This window comes from Balaenoptera borealis (genome assembly GCF_965194805.1).
Source record: "Balaenoptera borealis genome assembly, chromosome: 9".
NCBI classification, from domain to species: Eukaryota; Metazoa; Chordata; class Mammalia; order Artiodactyla; family Balaenopteridae; genus Balaenoptera; species Balaenoptera borealis.
In genome coordinates this window covers 27,447,134-27,461,306 of record NC_138873.1, presented here as the reverse complement: position 1 = coordinate 27,461,306, position 14,173 = coordinate 27,447,134, and the positions used below count along the sequence as shown (strand labels likewise).

General features: G+C 37.3%; 2 protein-coding genes across 15 annotated transcripts in view; both read right to left on the bottom strand.

The window, feature by feature from the left end:
- The window catches only part of MTFR2 (mitochondrial fission regulator 2), a gene marked incomplete at its 3' end in the record, with an annotated part of 99,765 nt that extends 88,499 nt beyond the window's left edge, over positions 1 to 11,266 (bottom strand). For all 11 annotated transcript variants that reach the window (XR_014248552.1, XR_014248553.1, XR_014248554.1 and 8 more), the window contains exons 1-2: positions 1,801 to 11,266; positions 1,058 to 1,170 (exon numbers count right to left, since the gene is read on the bottom strand). Coding sequence is in view for 8 of the 11 variants with exons in the window: in XM_082405727.1 (XP_082261853.1) it covers positions 1,058 to 1,120 (63 nt within the window). The remainder of the gene's footprint in view (positions 1 to 1,057; positions 1,171 to 1,800) is intronic.
- Positions 11,267 to 11,396: 130 nt separating this feature from the next.
- The window catches only part of BCLAF1 (BCL2 associated transcription factor 1), a 30,612-nt gene continuing 27,835 nt past the window's right edge, over positions 11,397 to 14,173 (bottom strand). For all 4 annotated transcript variants that reach the window (XM_082405658.1, XM_082405660.1, XM_082405659.1 and 1 more), the window contains one exon: positions 11,397 to 14,037. In XM_082405658.1, coding sequence (XP_082261784.1) covers positions 14,032 to 14,037 — 6 coding nt within the window. In that variant the 3' untranslated portion in view covers positions 11,397 to 14,031. The remainder of the gene's footprint in view (positions 14,038 to 14,173) is intronic.

The following is a 14,173-nucleotide window of genomic DNA, read 5'->3' as shown; positions in this document are numbered from 1 at the left end:
TTCCTCAATCATTCTTCAAACTACTACAGTTCAGCTGCCACTCTCCACCTACAGAAATCCCTAAAGGCATCAATAATCTACTGATAAGTAAATCTTCAACAATCACTCAGTCTTTGTTATCTTTAATCTCTTCAATTCTGAAATTCAAAATGCTTCAATAACATCCAGTGACATCCTCCATTACGTCATCAAAGTCAAATATCAAAAGAATGTAGATAACTCCAAATCTGAATCTCTTTTCTTTCCTACATTCCAGAACCATATATCCAATTATCTGCAGGACCTTTGTATTTATATATTCCAACAGCACATATGACTTATCTCCCTACTCAAAGTAGTTTCTCGTACAGAATTGTCCATTTATATTAATGCCTCCATCATTTTTCAACTTTTGTTTAAAACCTTTTAATTATCCTTGTCTATTCTAATTCACCACACCAAACAGCAACAATTTGACCATTTTCTGTAAGCCCCCCTATTATTTTTGTGTCTCTCTTATATTCAGTCCTGTATTATAGTTATCTCTATGTTTCTTATATCTCATATTATATTTTAAGCATCATGAATACAAGAACCATGTACTGCTACTCTGCATCACCTACAGAAACATGCATATTGTCTTAGATGTCATAGCTACTCAGTAAGTAGACAAAATTTGATTTGCTTATACTTCTCACACCTAAGCCAACCTCTCTCCTTAATATTTATTCTGAATTTGCTGAGCTATAACTTGCCATTCTATATCCAAGTATCAAACTTAAATTACCTTAAATAAAGCCACTAGATATTTTTAAAATATTTTATCTATGAAGGTCATGTCTATATTTTGCTTCGGTTGTATCTTTTGTTGGCATTTGACCTATCAAGTAAACAGGTTCCTGATAATCTTATCCCTTTTTTAACTCAAACTATCAAAGCTATACTCAAGGAAACTCGCCTTTGTTACACCTATAGAGAAGTAACAGTTTTGCCTTGAATGTTGACATATAAATCATTTCCAAAATAAGACCTCAAACAAATACAACAGGTTCATTCAAATCCATTAAAAGACATTTACCTGGTTTACAGGAACACCAAAATATTCCAGCATCTCTCTTAAGATACTCAATATGAATGACATTGATGAGGCGAATACAGAAGCAAATTTAAGGAAACATTGTCTCTTGATACCTTAAGGGAAAAAAAATTAGAAAACATTACTCTTGATAAATAAATAACTGCTGCACAAAATTGTATTAAATAACTGGAAAACCCCTTTCGTTACACATTACACCATCAGCTAATCTCTCTGGCCAGCATTATTTTAATGAGAGGAGAGAAAAAGAGGAATGGGGGAATGGGGAAGGGTTGGTAAAAGAAACTTCAATTTATCAGTTAAGTTGCATTAAAAATTCATAGGATTTTTTTGAGCCTCTGAAGGGACCTGGTTAATAAATATCAATCAGCGAAATGGAAACTTAGCAGGGAAGCCTTCAAGTTAGTGGCAACAGCGATGCGCCCTCTCTCCGAAAGCTTTGGGCTGAGACTCTTAGGAGGGATGAGTTCAACCCATCCTTGAAAGCAGGCAGGGGGCCCACTCAAGGCTTTGACAAAGGGAACGGTAGCTCTTCCTCACTAACGTATCGGAGTACCACCCATCTCTCCTCGCTTATTTTAAAGAATATGAACCCCAGATAGGTGGCGTGACTTAGTCACCTAACTACTAAACAACAGGCCGAGACTAGCGCCCGGTCACATCACTCGCTTTGGTCCCAAGCTCCCTCGGCGTCTCTCCTAACCCAGCATGGTCGCCTGGCTTACCTTCCTCCGAAGCCCAGCCTCCCGGCAACCACAGGAACTTCAAGCTGCAGTCGTTAAGGAACCTTGCCGCGGAATCCGCAGAGGACCAGGCCCGGCGTGCACTCTTCCTGGTCCAGGAGCGCTCAGACGTCCACACGTGTCCGCCCGCGCGCCTCGGCTTGCCTGCCACGGGCGGTGACGACGCCTCCACTGGCCCAGGGCTTGGCCCTGTAGCCCCTCACTCAGCCGGGGTAACTCGGCTGGAAGCGCGGCCCTCCTCCCGTGCGCCACCGAACCTGTCCCTTGCCTCCACGATTGGCTCGCCACTTCCCCGTCCCCCGACTAAACTTAAACTCCGCGGGCCATGACCCGTGCCCGACCTAATTGGACAAGGCTGAAGATCGTTGCCTGTGACTGGTTACGGAATGACGTCAGGTTATTTACGGTTATTTAGACTGGCTACTGAGTGTCTTCCTCCTTCAAGAGGGCGGGCCTTTAGCAAGGCAGCCAATAGAAGCCTAGAGGCAGCAGGTGGGCGGGGCAGGCCGCGCAGGGACGATGACGCATGCTCAAGACTCGTCTTTAGGTTTCCCGGGTGCTCTCATAATACCGGTGTCTACAGCCCAGAGTATGGAGCCATTACGGCCCTTGGATCAGGCCCACGATCCGGAGTTCGTGCCCCACACAGATCTTCGCAGGGAAAGTGTGTCATCCTCTACATACAGACCCGAAGTGGGGCCGCTCTCCCAAGTCCGCTTGCCGTGGATGTCGCGATTTGTTTAATAATTCATTCGTCTATTCAGCAAACATCTGTTATATGCTTATGCGACTAGCAGATGCTAAACGCTGTCATCGAGGAATCTGCAGCATTGCAGTACTTAGAATGTTCCTTCATGAAACGCTCCAGGTTATCCAGGCTGCCAATGCTGATCTGGCCTAGCCTACGATGGTAAAGTGACCACCAAGTCCTGGCAGGTGATATCCCAATTTTCAATTCTGATCTGAGGTTACTGGCTTCATAAGAAACAACAGCTACTGGGCTTCCGTGGTGGCGCAGTGGTTAAGAATCCGCCTGCCAACACAGGAGACACGGGTTCGGTCCCACATGCCGCAGAGCAACTAAGCCCGTGTGCCACAACTACTGAGCCCGCGTGCCACAACTACTGAAGCCTATGTGCCTAGAGCCCATTCTCCGCAACAAGGGAAGCCACAGCAGTAAGCCCACGCACCACAACGAAGAGTAACCCCCACTTGCCGCAACTAGAGAAAAGCCCGCGTGCAGCAACGAAAACCCAATGCAGCCAAGAATAAATAAAATTAATTTATTATAAAAAAAAAAAGCTACTGCTTCTAGTATTTCAGTGAGAAATGCATTGGAGTGACATGATAATTTAGGATCAACTGTGTCTGCTGCTGACCAACACAATCAAAAAATGGGAGAATTTTTCAACTAATTTCTCTATGTGTCCACAACATTTATTCATTAAACTAACATTGAATGTACTATGTGCCAGGCATCATTCTAAAGCGCAGGGAATGTAATGAGCAAGGCAGCTGAGGTCCTTGCCCTCCTGGAGCTTACAATCTAGTAGAAACCTCAGAGACGATTTCTCTGAGCAATATATATAAAGAGCATCTCTCTCCACTCTCTCTCCATGATTTATTTTTCCTTATAGCACTTATACCATGTATATTTATGCTCCACCCACTGCCAAACAAAACTCCCGAATAGGAAATTTGTTTTGACCCATGCTGTATCTCCAGCACTTTAGAAGACTGCCTGGTATATTTGATGAGCGTTCAATAAAATAATTGGATAAATTATTTGAATATTTGTTGAATAAAATAATTGGATATGGGATGAGAGAAAACAGACACCAAGAATGATTTGAAACGAAGAAACTGGCAGAACAACAGTGATTATAGTGACAGGTCCAGTAGTCTAGGCTAGATAAGGATTAAAGGAGCAGGAGAGAGGTGCTGGACAAATGTAAAAGAATGCAAATGGATCAGCGACCCTACATAGCATTTTCTCAAGTTCCTTATCCTTCCCTTTTGCCTTCATAAATAATGATCTTATAGCCTCCTCCCTTTCCAATCTGATATCAAACAGCACACAATAGGTCCAAAAGGAGAATATCCCTTGAGAGCATGAGAAGGGAAACCAGTAGTACTAAAGCTGCATTATTAATAGAGCTCAATATTCAACTTTGATTTAGGTAACAGCACGGTAGGCCCAGGTCAAATGCTACATCTCCATGAATGCTTTGCTGACAATTTCCCTCTAAAATTAATTCTTCAGTGATCCTTCCTCCATTTTGTTTACTAAAGCATTCATACATACCACATCTTGACAACCTTTTACAAGATTTGACATTAATATTTTTCTATTACTTTTAAGTGAAATTACTTTCGTGAACTTTTAGAATGATGCAGAATTTCAGTAAATCTTTTCTACCTTTTCTGTCACTTTCAAGTAGTGTTCAAATATTTGATGGCATGCTTTCTAAGATTTTCCTGGCTGTGTTCCCCTCCCGCAGTTGAATCTAGGCCTTCTCAATCCACCGTGTCTACCCTGCGAATTAGGATTCCACTTTCAGTACTTTCTCCTCAGTGTGGGGTCCTGTCCTTAAAAGGAGTCTTGCCTTGACAGGTCCATTTTGAGAGTTCACTGAGGTAAAGTATTCCAGTCTCTCTAATCCTTACTGTGGGTACCTTGTGCTCACTATTGGAGAGGAAAAATCCCGTTTTAGTAGGCTCACTTGAGATTCTCCTTTTCAAGCCTGTCAGATGCCACCCCAATTCTTAACTTCTACTCACATAGAAATCAGTACCAGGCAGGTTGGTGATTTGTCCCCATCCCGATATTTGTGGATTCGTGGGAAAAACTTGTCACTTAGTTTAATTGTAAATGCTGTCCAAAGATAACTGGTTTTGTTATCTAGATGTATTTTTTCCATTTTCCCAAAACCATTAATAATACATTATAGTTAATCATCACACTATGTACTGGATCCCCGAGACCAATAATTTATTCAACTTTACAGCCAATGCTTGGCATACTTTCCCAGTGAATAAATGGAGGCTGAGGGCTGGCTTGAACAGAGGCTAGAAAGATGTGTACTCAATCTTGCCAACTGCCCAGTTGAAACCCCATTAGCCTTCTGACACAAGGCTAAGTTTTAGGTGATTAGGAGTACTCGAATTACTATAATTATCTTAAGTAATGGGGCAGGATACAATGTAACATTCTAACAAGTAGGCAATAGCCTCTCCAACCTTAACCATAGGATCTCATGAAAAGGTGATATCCAGATTAGGATGCACATGCCCAGAAAGTTCACTTAGTTTTACATTTCAAAAAAAAAAGAAAAAAACTTAGGGCCTTTTTCCTTCTGTTCTGCTACCTATGCTTGAAACCTCTCAGGGGCGGTAGTAATGCAGTACACTTAAACCAACCAGCACTATTTAAAAGATTACATACCTCTTAAAGGTTCATTAAAACTTTTCAATTGTTTATTCAAAACTTTTAAGTATTAGTTGACACTAATTAGGACCAAGATTTTCCTTGATATTAAAATCATGTTTCAAATTAAACCGTCCTGAAAATCTCCTTTGCTTTTTGTACTGACAATAAAAATGACTAAGTAACGTAAAACACAGTTGAGACCTACTACCTATGTATCTATACCTACTATATATCTATAAATTGCTATTTACTTGTGATACATTAAAATTACAAAATCTAAGTTAAATAAGTCTAAATGCAGGAATTATTTTATTTGAACCTTTAAATAACTTATATAAAAGCCTAGGTTATTGCAGTGTTTGAATCCGAAGGTCTTATGTGTTTACTGGCTACTCATACTATTTTTGAACAAAAATATTTAGACCTGTCTAAAAGCATAAAGGTGAACCGCAGCTTGATTTTTCTGGTTGCATTATTTCTAGAAAATTCATATGACTTAATAGATTCTATACTGTTTTCTGATACAATCGTATGTCCACAGAGATATGCCTTGACTTTCTCAAACACTTAAAAAGAGTTGATTAAAACCTAGAACACAGAAAACATAGTTAAAGGATGTCCTTCTGGTTTTACTCTGCTTCTGGATCATCCAGACAGTCCAGTTAAACATCTTTACTCCTGATGCTTCCATTTAGTCCTTTTCATTTTTTAGCAATAATCAACTCATAATTTTCAAAACTCTCATGGTCTGAGTAACAGGAAAAAACAACTCTACTTCATAAAAATTCCAAATAACTTATTTCGATTGTCTTACAGTAGCAAATAATTTGCTACTGTAAGACAGTCATCAAAAAATTTAGCATATTTCAAAAAAGAATACAGCATAAGTCTTAAATATTGAAGTTCATTCCTATCACATTGAAAACTGTAGCAATAATACAGCATTTTTAAAAATTATCACAGGTAATTTCAGTTGATAACATACAGTTTAATAAAGCAAGCACCTGAGAGTAAAATGTAGTTCTTAAGTAATTCAGATAGCTAGAAAAAAGTTCAGCTTCAGGTAGCCCAGTATTCCTGCTAGGGAGATATCCATATTCTCCATACTTCTATAAGCAGAAAACTATGATATTCACAAGCTGCCTACTCCTTTAATTTTACTTTTGATTGAAGTATACTTGACTTACAATGTTGTATTAGTTTCAGGTATACAGAAAAATGATTTAGATTCTTTTCCCTTATAGGTTATTACAAAATACTGAGCATACTTCCCTGTGCCATACAGTAGGTCCTTGTTGGTTATCTATTTTGTATATAGTAATGTGTATCTGCTAATCCCAAGCTCCTAATTTATCCCTCCCCCACTCTTTCTCCTTTGGTAACCATAAAGTTGTTTTCTCTGTGGGTCTATTTGTGTATTTAAGTTCATTTTTTTTTTTAATTTTTATTTATTTATTTATTTATGGCTGTATTGGGTCTTCGTTTCTGTGCGAGGGCTTTCTCTAGTTGTGGCAAGTGGGGGCCACTCTTCATCGCGGTGCGCGGGCCTCTCACCATCGCGGCCTCTCCTACCGCGGAGCACAGTCCCCAGACGCGCAGGCTCAGCAATTGTGGCTCACGGGCCCAGTCGCTCCGCGGCATGTGGGATCCTCCCAGACCAGGGCTCGAACCCATGTCCCCTGCATTGGCAGGCAGACTCTCAACCACTGCGCCACCAGGGAAGCCCTGTATTTTTTTTTTTAAGATTCTACATATAAGCAATATCGTATGATGATTCCTAGGTCCATGTTGCTGCAAATGGCATTATTTCGTTCTTTTTTATGGCTGAAATATTCCATTGTGCATATATATCACATCTTCTTTATCCATACCTCTGTCGATGGACATTTAGGTTGCTTCCATGTCTTGGCTATTGTAAACAGCGATGCTATGAACACTGGGGTGCATGTATCTTTCAGAACGGTTTTCTCCATATATATGCCCAGGAGTGGGAGTGCAGGATCACATGGTAGCTCTATTTTTAGTTGTTCAAGGAGCCTCCATATTGTTCTCCACAGTGGCTGCACCAATTTACATCTACATTCCCACCAACAGTGTAAATGGGTTACTTTTTCTCCACACCCTCTCCAGCATTTATTATTACTAGTCTTCTTGATGACAACCATTCTGACCCACATGAAGTGATAACTCGTAGTTTTGATTTGCATTTCTCTAATAATCAGCCATGTTGAGCATCTTTTATGTACTGTTTGGCCATCAACATTTAGGTCTTCTGCCCATTTTTTCATTGGGCTGTTTTTTTGATATTAAGCTGTATGAGCTGCTTGTATATTTTGGAGATTATTGTTAATTGGCTTATACCAATCAAATCTCTTGTTGGTCGCATTGTCTGCAAATATTTTCTCCCATTCTGTAGGGGTTTTGTTTTGTTTGTGGTTTCCTTGCTGTGCAAAAGCTTTTAAGTTTAATTAGGTCCCACTTGTTTATTTTTATTTCCATTACTATAGGAGATGGATCCAAAAAGATATTGCTGTGATTTATGTCAATGCCTACTCTTTTTTTAAATACCTAGTTATCAAAATTAACTCACTGAGTCAACAAAAGTCTATATATCTATGATTTTAATCTACTGGCTCTGGTTCTGCCCTCTAAATATGGAACATGTTAAAATGATGAGGCTGGGCAAAGTGGTATCAAATGCTCTTCCTGGTCCTATTTGATCCGAATTTTACTCTATTTCCTCTTCTAAGGGAAAGCCCTTTAAGTACTTGAAGACTGCTATCAAGGACTCATCCCAGTCATCACTTTTCTATAGTAAACATACCTTTTCCAATTATTCATATGACAATATTTCAGACCTCAAGCTTCTGGCTCTCCTTCAATATACTAAATGTTTTCCCTTAAAATCACAGTACTCCAAAACAACACACAAGAGGTAACTTGAGCCGTGTATAAAAAGATTAAGGTTCCAACTCTTCTATTCATAGCAATCTGAACTCTCTCCTGTTCAGCTCATTTTTAAGGCGGCTTAGATTGACTTAAGTTTTAGCAGGAGCCGTTAACTGACTTATACCAATCAAATTTCTATATATGCACACGCAGTTAACATGCTTTCTTTTATACACTCAAGGAGCATTTATTACATACCTACTGTATGTATGTCTTACACAATACACAATGCTAAGTGCTGAACATTTATTCTAGCAAAGCATGACACATAAACAGAATAAGTTGCCAGCCCAACAGAGGAATTTTTAGGTTTTTTGGTAGGGTGTAAGATTTTAAGATAGGTAAAGTGAACAAGGAGTGGGATAAGGCAAAAGAAAAAAAAAAAGCTGCTTACAGGAAATTCCTATAGTTCATCCTAAGCTTTAGGCAACAAAAAGTCATTGAAGAATTTTTAGCTTAAAAAAGACAATTTTCAGTTGAAAAACATCCCACCGATGGCAATTAAAAGATGAAATTTAAAGGTCAAGGTCTCCAAATCAGAAGACTATACTGCAGCAACTGGGGCAAATGATGAGCATCTTTACCACAGTTATCACAGGGGTGAAAAACAGCCAATACATTGATTTTGAAAGTTGAGTATCACCAAATGAAGGCATAAAAAAATAACTGTATACTGACATTAACCAGTTAAATTCTGTATTGTAAGTATCTTTTTATGTCTACATTTGGTGATACTCAATCTTTCAAAAAAATTCCAAGTGTATTTAACATTACCCTCATGGCAGGCTTAGAGGTACCCTGGAGGCTTAAAGTTTCTAGGGAATTCCCTGGCGGTCCAGTGGATAGGATTTGGCGCTTTCACTGCCGGGGCCCGGTTTCAATCCCTGGTCAGGGAACTGAGATCCCACAAGCTGCGTGGCGTGGCCAAAAAACAAAAGACTTCTAGTTTTCCCTTTCCAGTACAAGACAGAAAAAATTACAACCTCCCATAACCAAGGACTAGATTGGGTGAGAGTGGTATTAATTTTAAGTGGCGCTTTACAAGCTACGGAATTTGCAATTACTATGACAATACCAAGAAGTTATCATTGCCAAATAGAGTTCATGCTGTGGACATACATCCTTTCGTCACCTAACTGTACGGTGTACTTACTATCATCTACTTATATTTTGCTCTTCCTAATTTATTTTTTGGGGTATTATTTTTCTGGGGGGGGGGTTGTTTTGTTTTTATTTTATATTGGACTACAGTTGATTTACAATGTTTAGTTGCAGGTGTACAGCCAAGCAACTCAGTTATACATACACATATATCTATTCTTTTTCAACTTCTTCTCCCGTTTAAGTTATTACAGAATATTGAGCAGAGTTCCCTGTACTAATACAGTAGGACTTTGTTGGTTATCTATTTTAAATATATATCATCTACTTTTATTAAAAGGAGGGCTCATTACTACTGAATCAGGAAGTTGGGCAACCCTAAGAGATTACTAAGAAAAACCTGATTCCAATTCTTAGGAGAATACCATTAAAACCACTTGCCCAACCCTTTTCTACTTGCAAGAATCAAGATTATCGTCTGCACTTTAAGAGCACTGTAAATCAGCTCACTGTTGTGAAATACCTAAAACATCCTTGGGAAAAAATCTTTCTTATGTACAGATCATTATAAAGACACACTGTTTGGAATTTTTCTCCTACTAGTGGTGGTAAGTGGCATCCTAATGCCTGTTCTTTTTTAACCAGTGGGATCCATTTTTAAAAGCTAAAGTACAAGGAGGTAATACAACAATATAAAGAGAGCTAGCACACTTAGTGTACAACTTTGGCTTCACTTGCATAATTGACACACTAATCATTACTGAATGCTTCTAAAACATGAGTCCAGCTCATAAATTTACACCTCTACTAAAGCTCTCAAGTCAGACAATGGAATACAATAACTAATTTCAATATATTCCTGAATTCCAAGAAACTAATAACTTTTTCACTTAAAACTTCATTAACATAGACTCCAAATTTTTAACATCTACCTCAATAAACCGAACAATTAGACCCTTGACATTCAGATTTAACAATAATGGCTTCAACTATTTCAGAACCCTAAATGTATGTAAGAGATAATATTCTAAAATTTTATTAAAGGATGTATCACAATCTACTACTCAGACTGAGTCTAGTCAAATACCATCCCATGAAGGTGAAGTTTATTTCTCCATGTCCCTTCCCTATTTAGCAACTTCATAAACTTAGGTCTCTGTACTTCTCTTTCTGAAAGTGAAAGAAATACTGTTCCATACGGAACAAAGTATTTCCCAAAGGGATTCCAGTTGAAAGCCAAAGAGAGGAATTCCCTGGCGGTCCAGGGGTTAGGGCGCTGTGCTTCCACTGCAGGGGGCAAGCATTGGATCCCTGGTCAGGGAACTAAGATGCCACAGCCATGCCCAAAAAGAAAAAGGAAAGAAAAAAAAAAAAAGCCAAAGAGAAAAAGAACAAAGCAACTAACTCCCTTTAAAAAATAAAATAGCACACTTTTATGTAGGTAACTGGTACAGTGTTAAAATTACCCAGTATAGTTCAGCATACATGTACAAAGTTCTTACTTCTTTAACAAAGTTTTAAAGGAATAACTTGTCATTTGTATTAGTCAAAATGTATCTGTCTTAGCACACAAATTTCTATGAAAATGCTTGTTTAAAGTCACGGAATGGTTCACTTTATATTTCAAATAACTCAGAAGAGGGGCATGGTAAGAATCACACCAGATCTAACTCAAAGTGAACAAAGACTAAGTTAAAAAACCAAAAAAACAAAAAAAACCCCACTCTTTTTAGTTATTAACTGACTACTATTTCTAGAAAGAAAGAGAAGTAATGCTGATTTCTCCATCATAATATTATGGCTGACAAGTTCCTGTAACGGGAGGGCTAGACTAGAAGTCTGAAATTCCTGTATTCGTTAACAATGGCTTAGAATTACCCACTGTAAAATTTTCCATTTTCCCAGGAGAAAAAAGAAAAAATAAATGGGGATTTGAGCAGTTTTATAAAGTATTTATCAACCCTCACAAAGCCACATCATACCAGTAATTTTACTAACAGATAAGCTGGTATTCTAAAATGAGACATAAGCCATTGACATCAGTTGTATAGAACACACACAGAAATAGTCTCAAAATCAGGTAAACAAACAACAGCTATTACCACTTATGACATTTTATTGGCATATGACAATTTACAAGGGTCCCTGTTGCATTATACATCACACTAAGTAAGAATCATTTAGCCATCTACATTCATTCTTGCTGGATATATTTTTACTCAAATTGTAACTGAATTCCCAACACTTGATTTTAACTGTGACAAAAGGGAAAAACAGTAATTCCTTAAAGTAGGCTGAAATTGGAAAAACAAATTTTGCTTTTTTAATTAAAATTCCTACGATGTTGAAAGGTGTACACACCTAAGGACTGAGTCATGGCCTTCTTAAAACAGCTTTCTTAATCCTTTCTGGAAATATCCTTTGGTTCATTTTTATTTTCCTTCTCTAAGCAAAAAGAAGTCTGTTAATGCAGGTTATCAAGGAGTTACTATTTTCTAGCACTTGTAAACAAATATCCTTACCAAGAGGAACCATTCAGCTTTCATAACATGTCATGAAGTAGGGTGTTAAATTGCAGTTAAAAAAATTCACACAGGCTACTTCTTATATGCTTGGCTCTAAACAAAGATAACATCCACAATGGCATTCTATTGCAGTGTTTTCACAATCACCCTTCCTACTATATTCTAATAGGATACTCTTTCCTCAATTTTATTTAATAAAAGTAACCAAATCATTAACATATTTGGGTTAAAGCAATGCATTTGCACTTAAAATATAACCTGCTGGAAGGACTTGGGTAGCTTTATTCCTACTCCCTATTAAATAATTTCTCAGTAGGTTCCCCTTTCCTGTTGTCTTATATGGAAAAGCAAAACTGCACATTTATAGACATACACAGAGATGCAGTATCTAACCAAATAATAACTGTTAAAATAAAAGCTAAATTTATTTGTATAAAACAAAATTGTCGTGAAAATTCTCCTGTGTCCGAGATCAAATCCATGTTGCTTTAGTATGTAATTAAGTATTATTCTGACTAGGAGAGTATTAGTTATGCCCTCATTAATGCAACACATACTTGCTTTGACAGTATTTCCTCTGCTCAAACAATTCAGAAAGACAAAATAAAAATAACCATGCAATACTTAAGGATCTTAGGGCCATGAACATCACATATACTGAATTTTGTTCATGTTTTTCCCTCATACACCTCTTAGCTAATGCCTCTGACTGCAGTTAAGGTGCTAGAAGAGCACCTGTAAACCATCAGTGAGGATGAAAGAGCCATACACTTAAGATGTTCAAAAGTTTACACTAACAGAATAAGCATTATCTCCTTTTAATGCAAACATAAAAACTAATTCAGTTGCTGAATTAACAAGTGAAATTTGACTACTTTTATATATGCTCTAAGAGCAGACAGACTTAACACTGAAATTCACTATTTTGGATTTTCATTCCTTCTAAGAGATATCATCATAAACATAAAGGCAATTCACATTTGAAAGATTATCTTTCTGAAGAATAGAACCCTTGGGAAGAAAAAGAAAACCCATTTTACAAACTGCAACTGAAATACGGAAAAAAATAAAAAGTTAGATCAATGCTGTGACAAACTTCCTGTCAGATCTCTTTATTGGTGACATATGAAAAACAAGTTACTTAAAATACTACTAATGAGCAGTATATTCTGTTCACCTATTATTCCTTATGGTTAGACTACAAACTAATGATTTGGCTGTCCAAAAGCTCAAATAAATATGTAAGGTACGACATCAGGTACACGTCTTTTTAATGTATCAAGTTACTCTGCAAAACAATCCTCTTCCATACCAATGCCAGGATTACAGGTTTTGTTCTGTTTTTTTAAAAGTCTAAGATGTTCAGTAGGAAGGGGGTTTTTATTTGTACTATTGCAAACCAGTCTCCTCTCTCAAACAACAGCTGATATCTACGACCATGACTCAAACTTTCAAAGAAGAATAGAAAGAGAATATTGAATTTTGAACTCAAATAGTAAAGGCTCCTAAGAATGGTTTGTATATAGGCCACTGCTTGCTTTCAGTTAAAAAAAAAAAAAGAAAAATATTCTCATACTTTTCAATCTAACTTTTAACAGCTTGTACTTTTTTCACTATTGGCAAAGTTTCTTTTTCCTTCTTAAACATTTGCTGAGGTGTTAAACTAGCTTAGTTTACCAAAATAACAACTTTTTCCATGGTACACTTCAAAAATTAGTCACCCTACAATGTAGTGTGTTTGAATTAAGGAGAATGTTAAACAGATGTATACAGTTAAAATAGTTAGTGTGGTTTCTATAAACAACTGCTATTCAGGGATTTGTATGTAGAGCTAACGTTTACTTCAGAATAAACATTAACAAACAGGGAGGGAAGAGAATCAGAACTTTCACAGAGCTGTACTTGACCATATCTTATAGACAAAGCAGAATTACAATGCATGTAACAAAAACAGTAAAAGTATTTTTTTTAAAAGTCGATAGTTACAAATATGGTACGTAACAATTTTCTACTTTATTTCAGTACAATTTTCAACATACAGTCTACTATTTTTCAGGATATTTGAAGACTTAAAACAAAATTTCTCTAGACTACTTGCAAACAGTAAAATTTAAGTAAAATGCTTACATTCTTATTCAAAAACAAAAATCATGTAAAAAAATGGTGGGTGCAAGTTCCGTTCTCTGTTGCAATCTCACTTCAGATTTACTATTCCTAAAAAAAAAAAAAAGAGAGAGAAAGATTAGCAAAGATATGAAGAACGAAAATGATCCAAAATAATCATTGTTCCTAAAAATTAAATAATTAACTAACTGGCCCACCAAACCCATACATAAGAAAATGTAAGAAT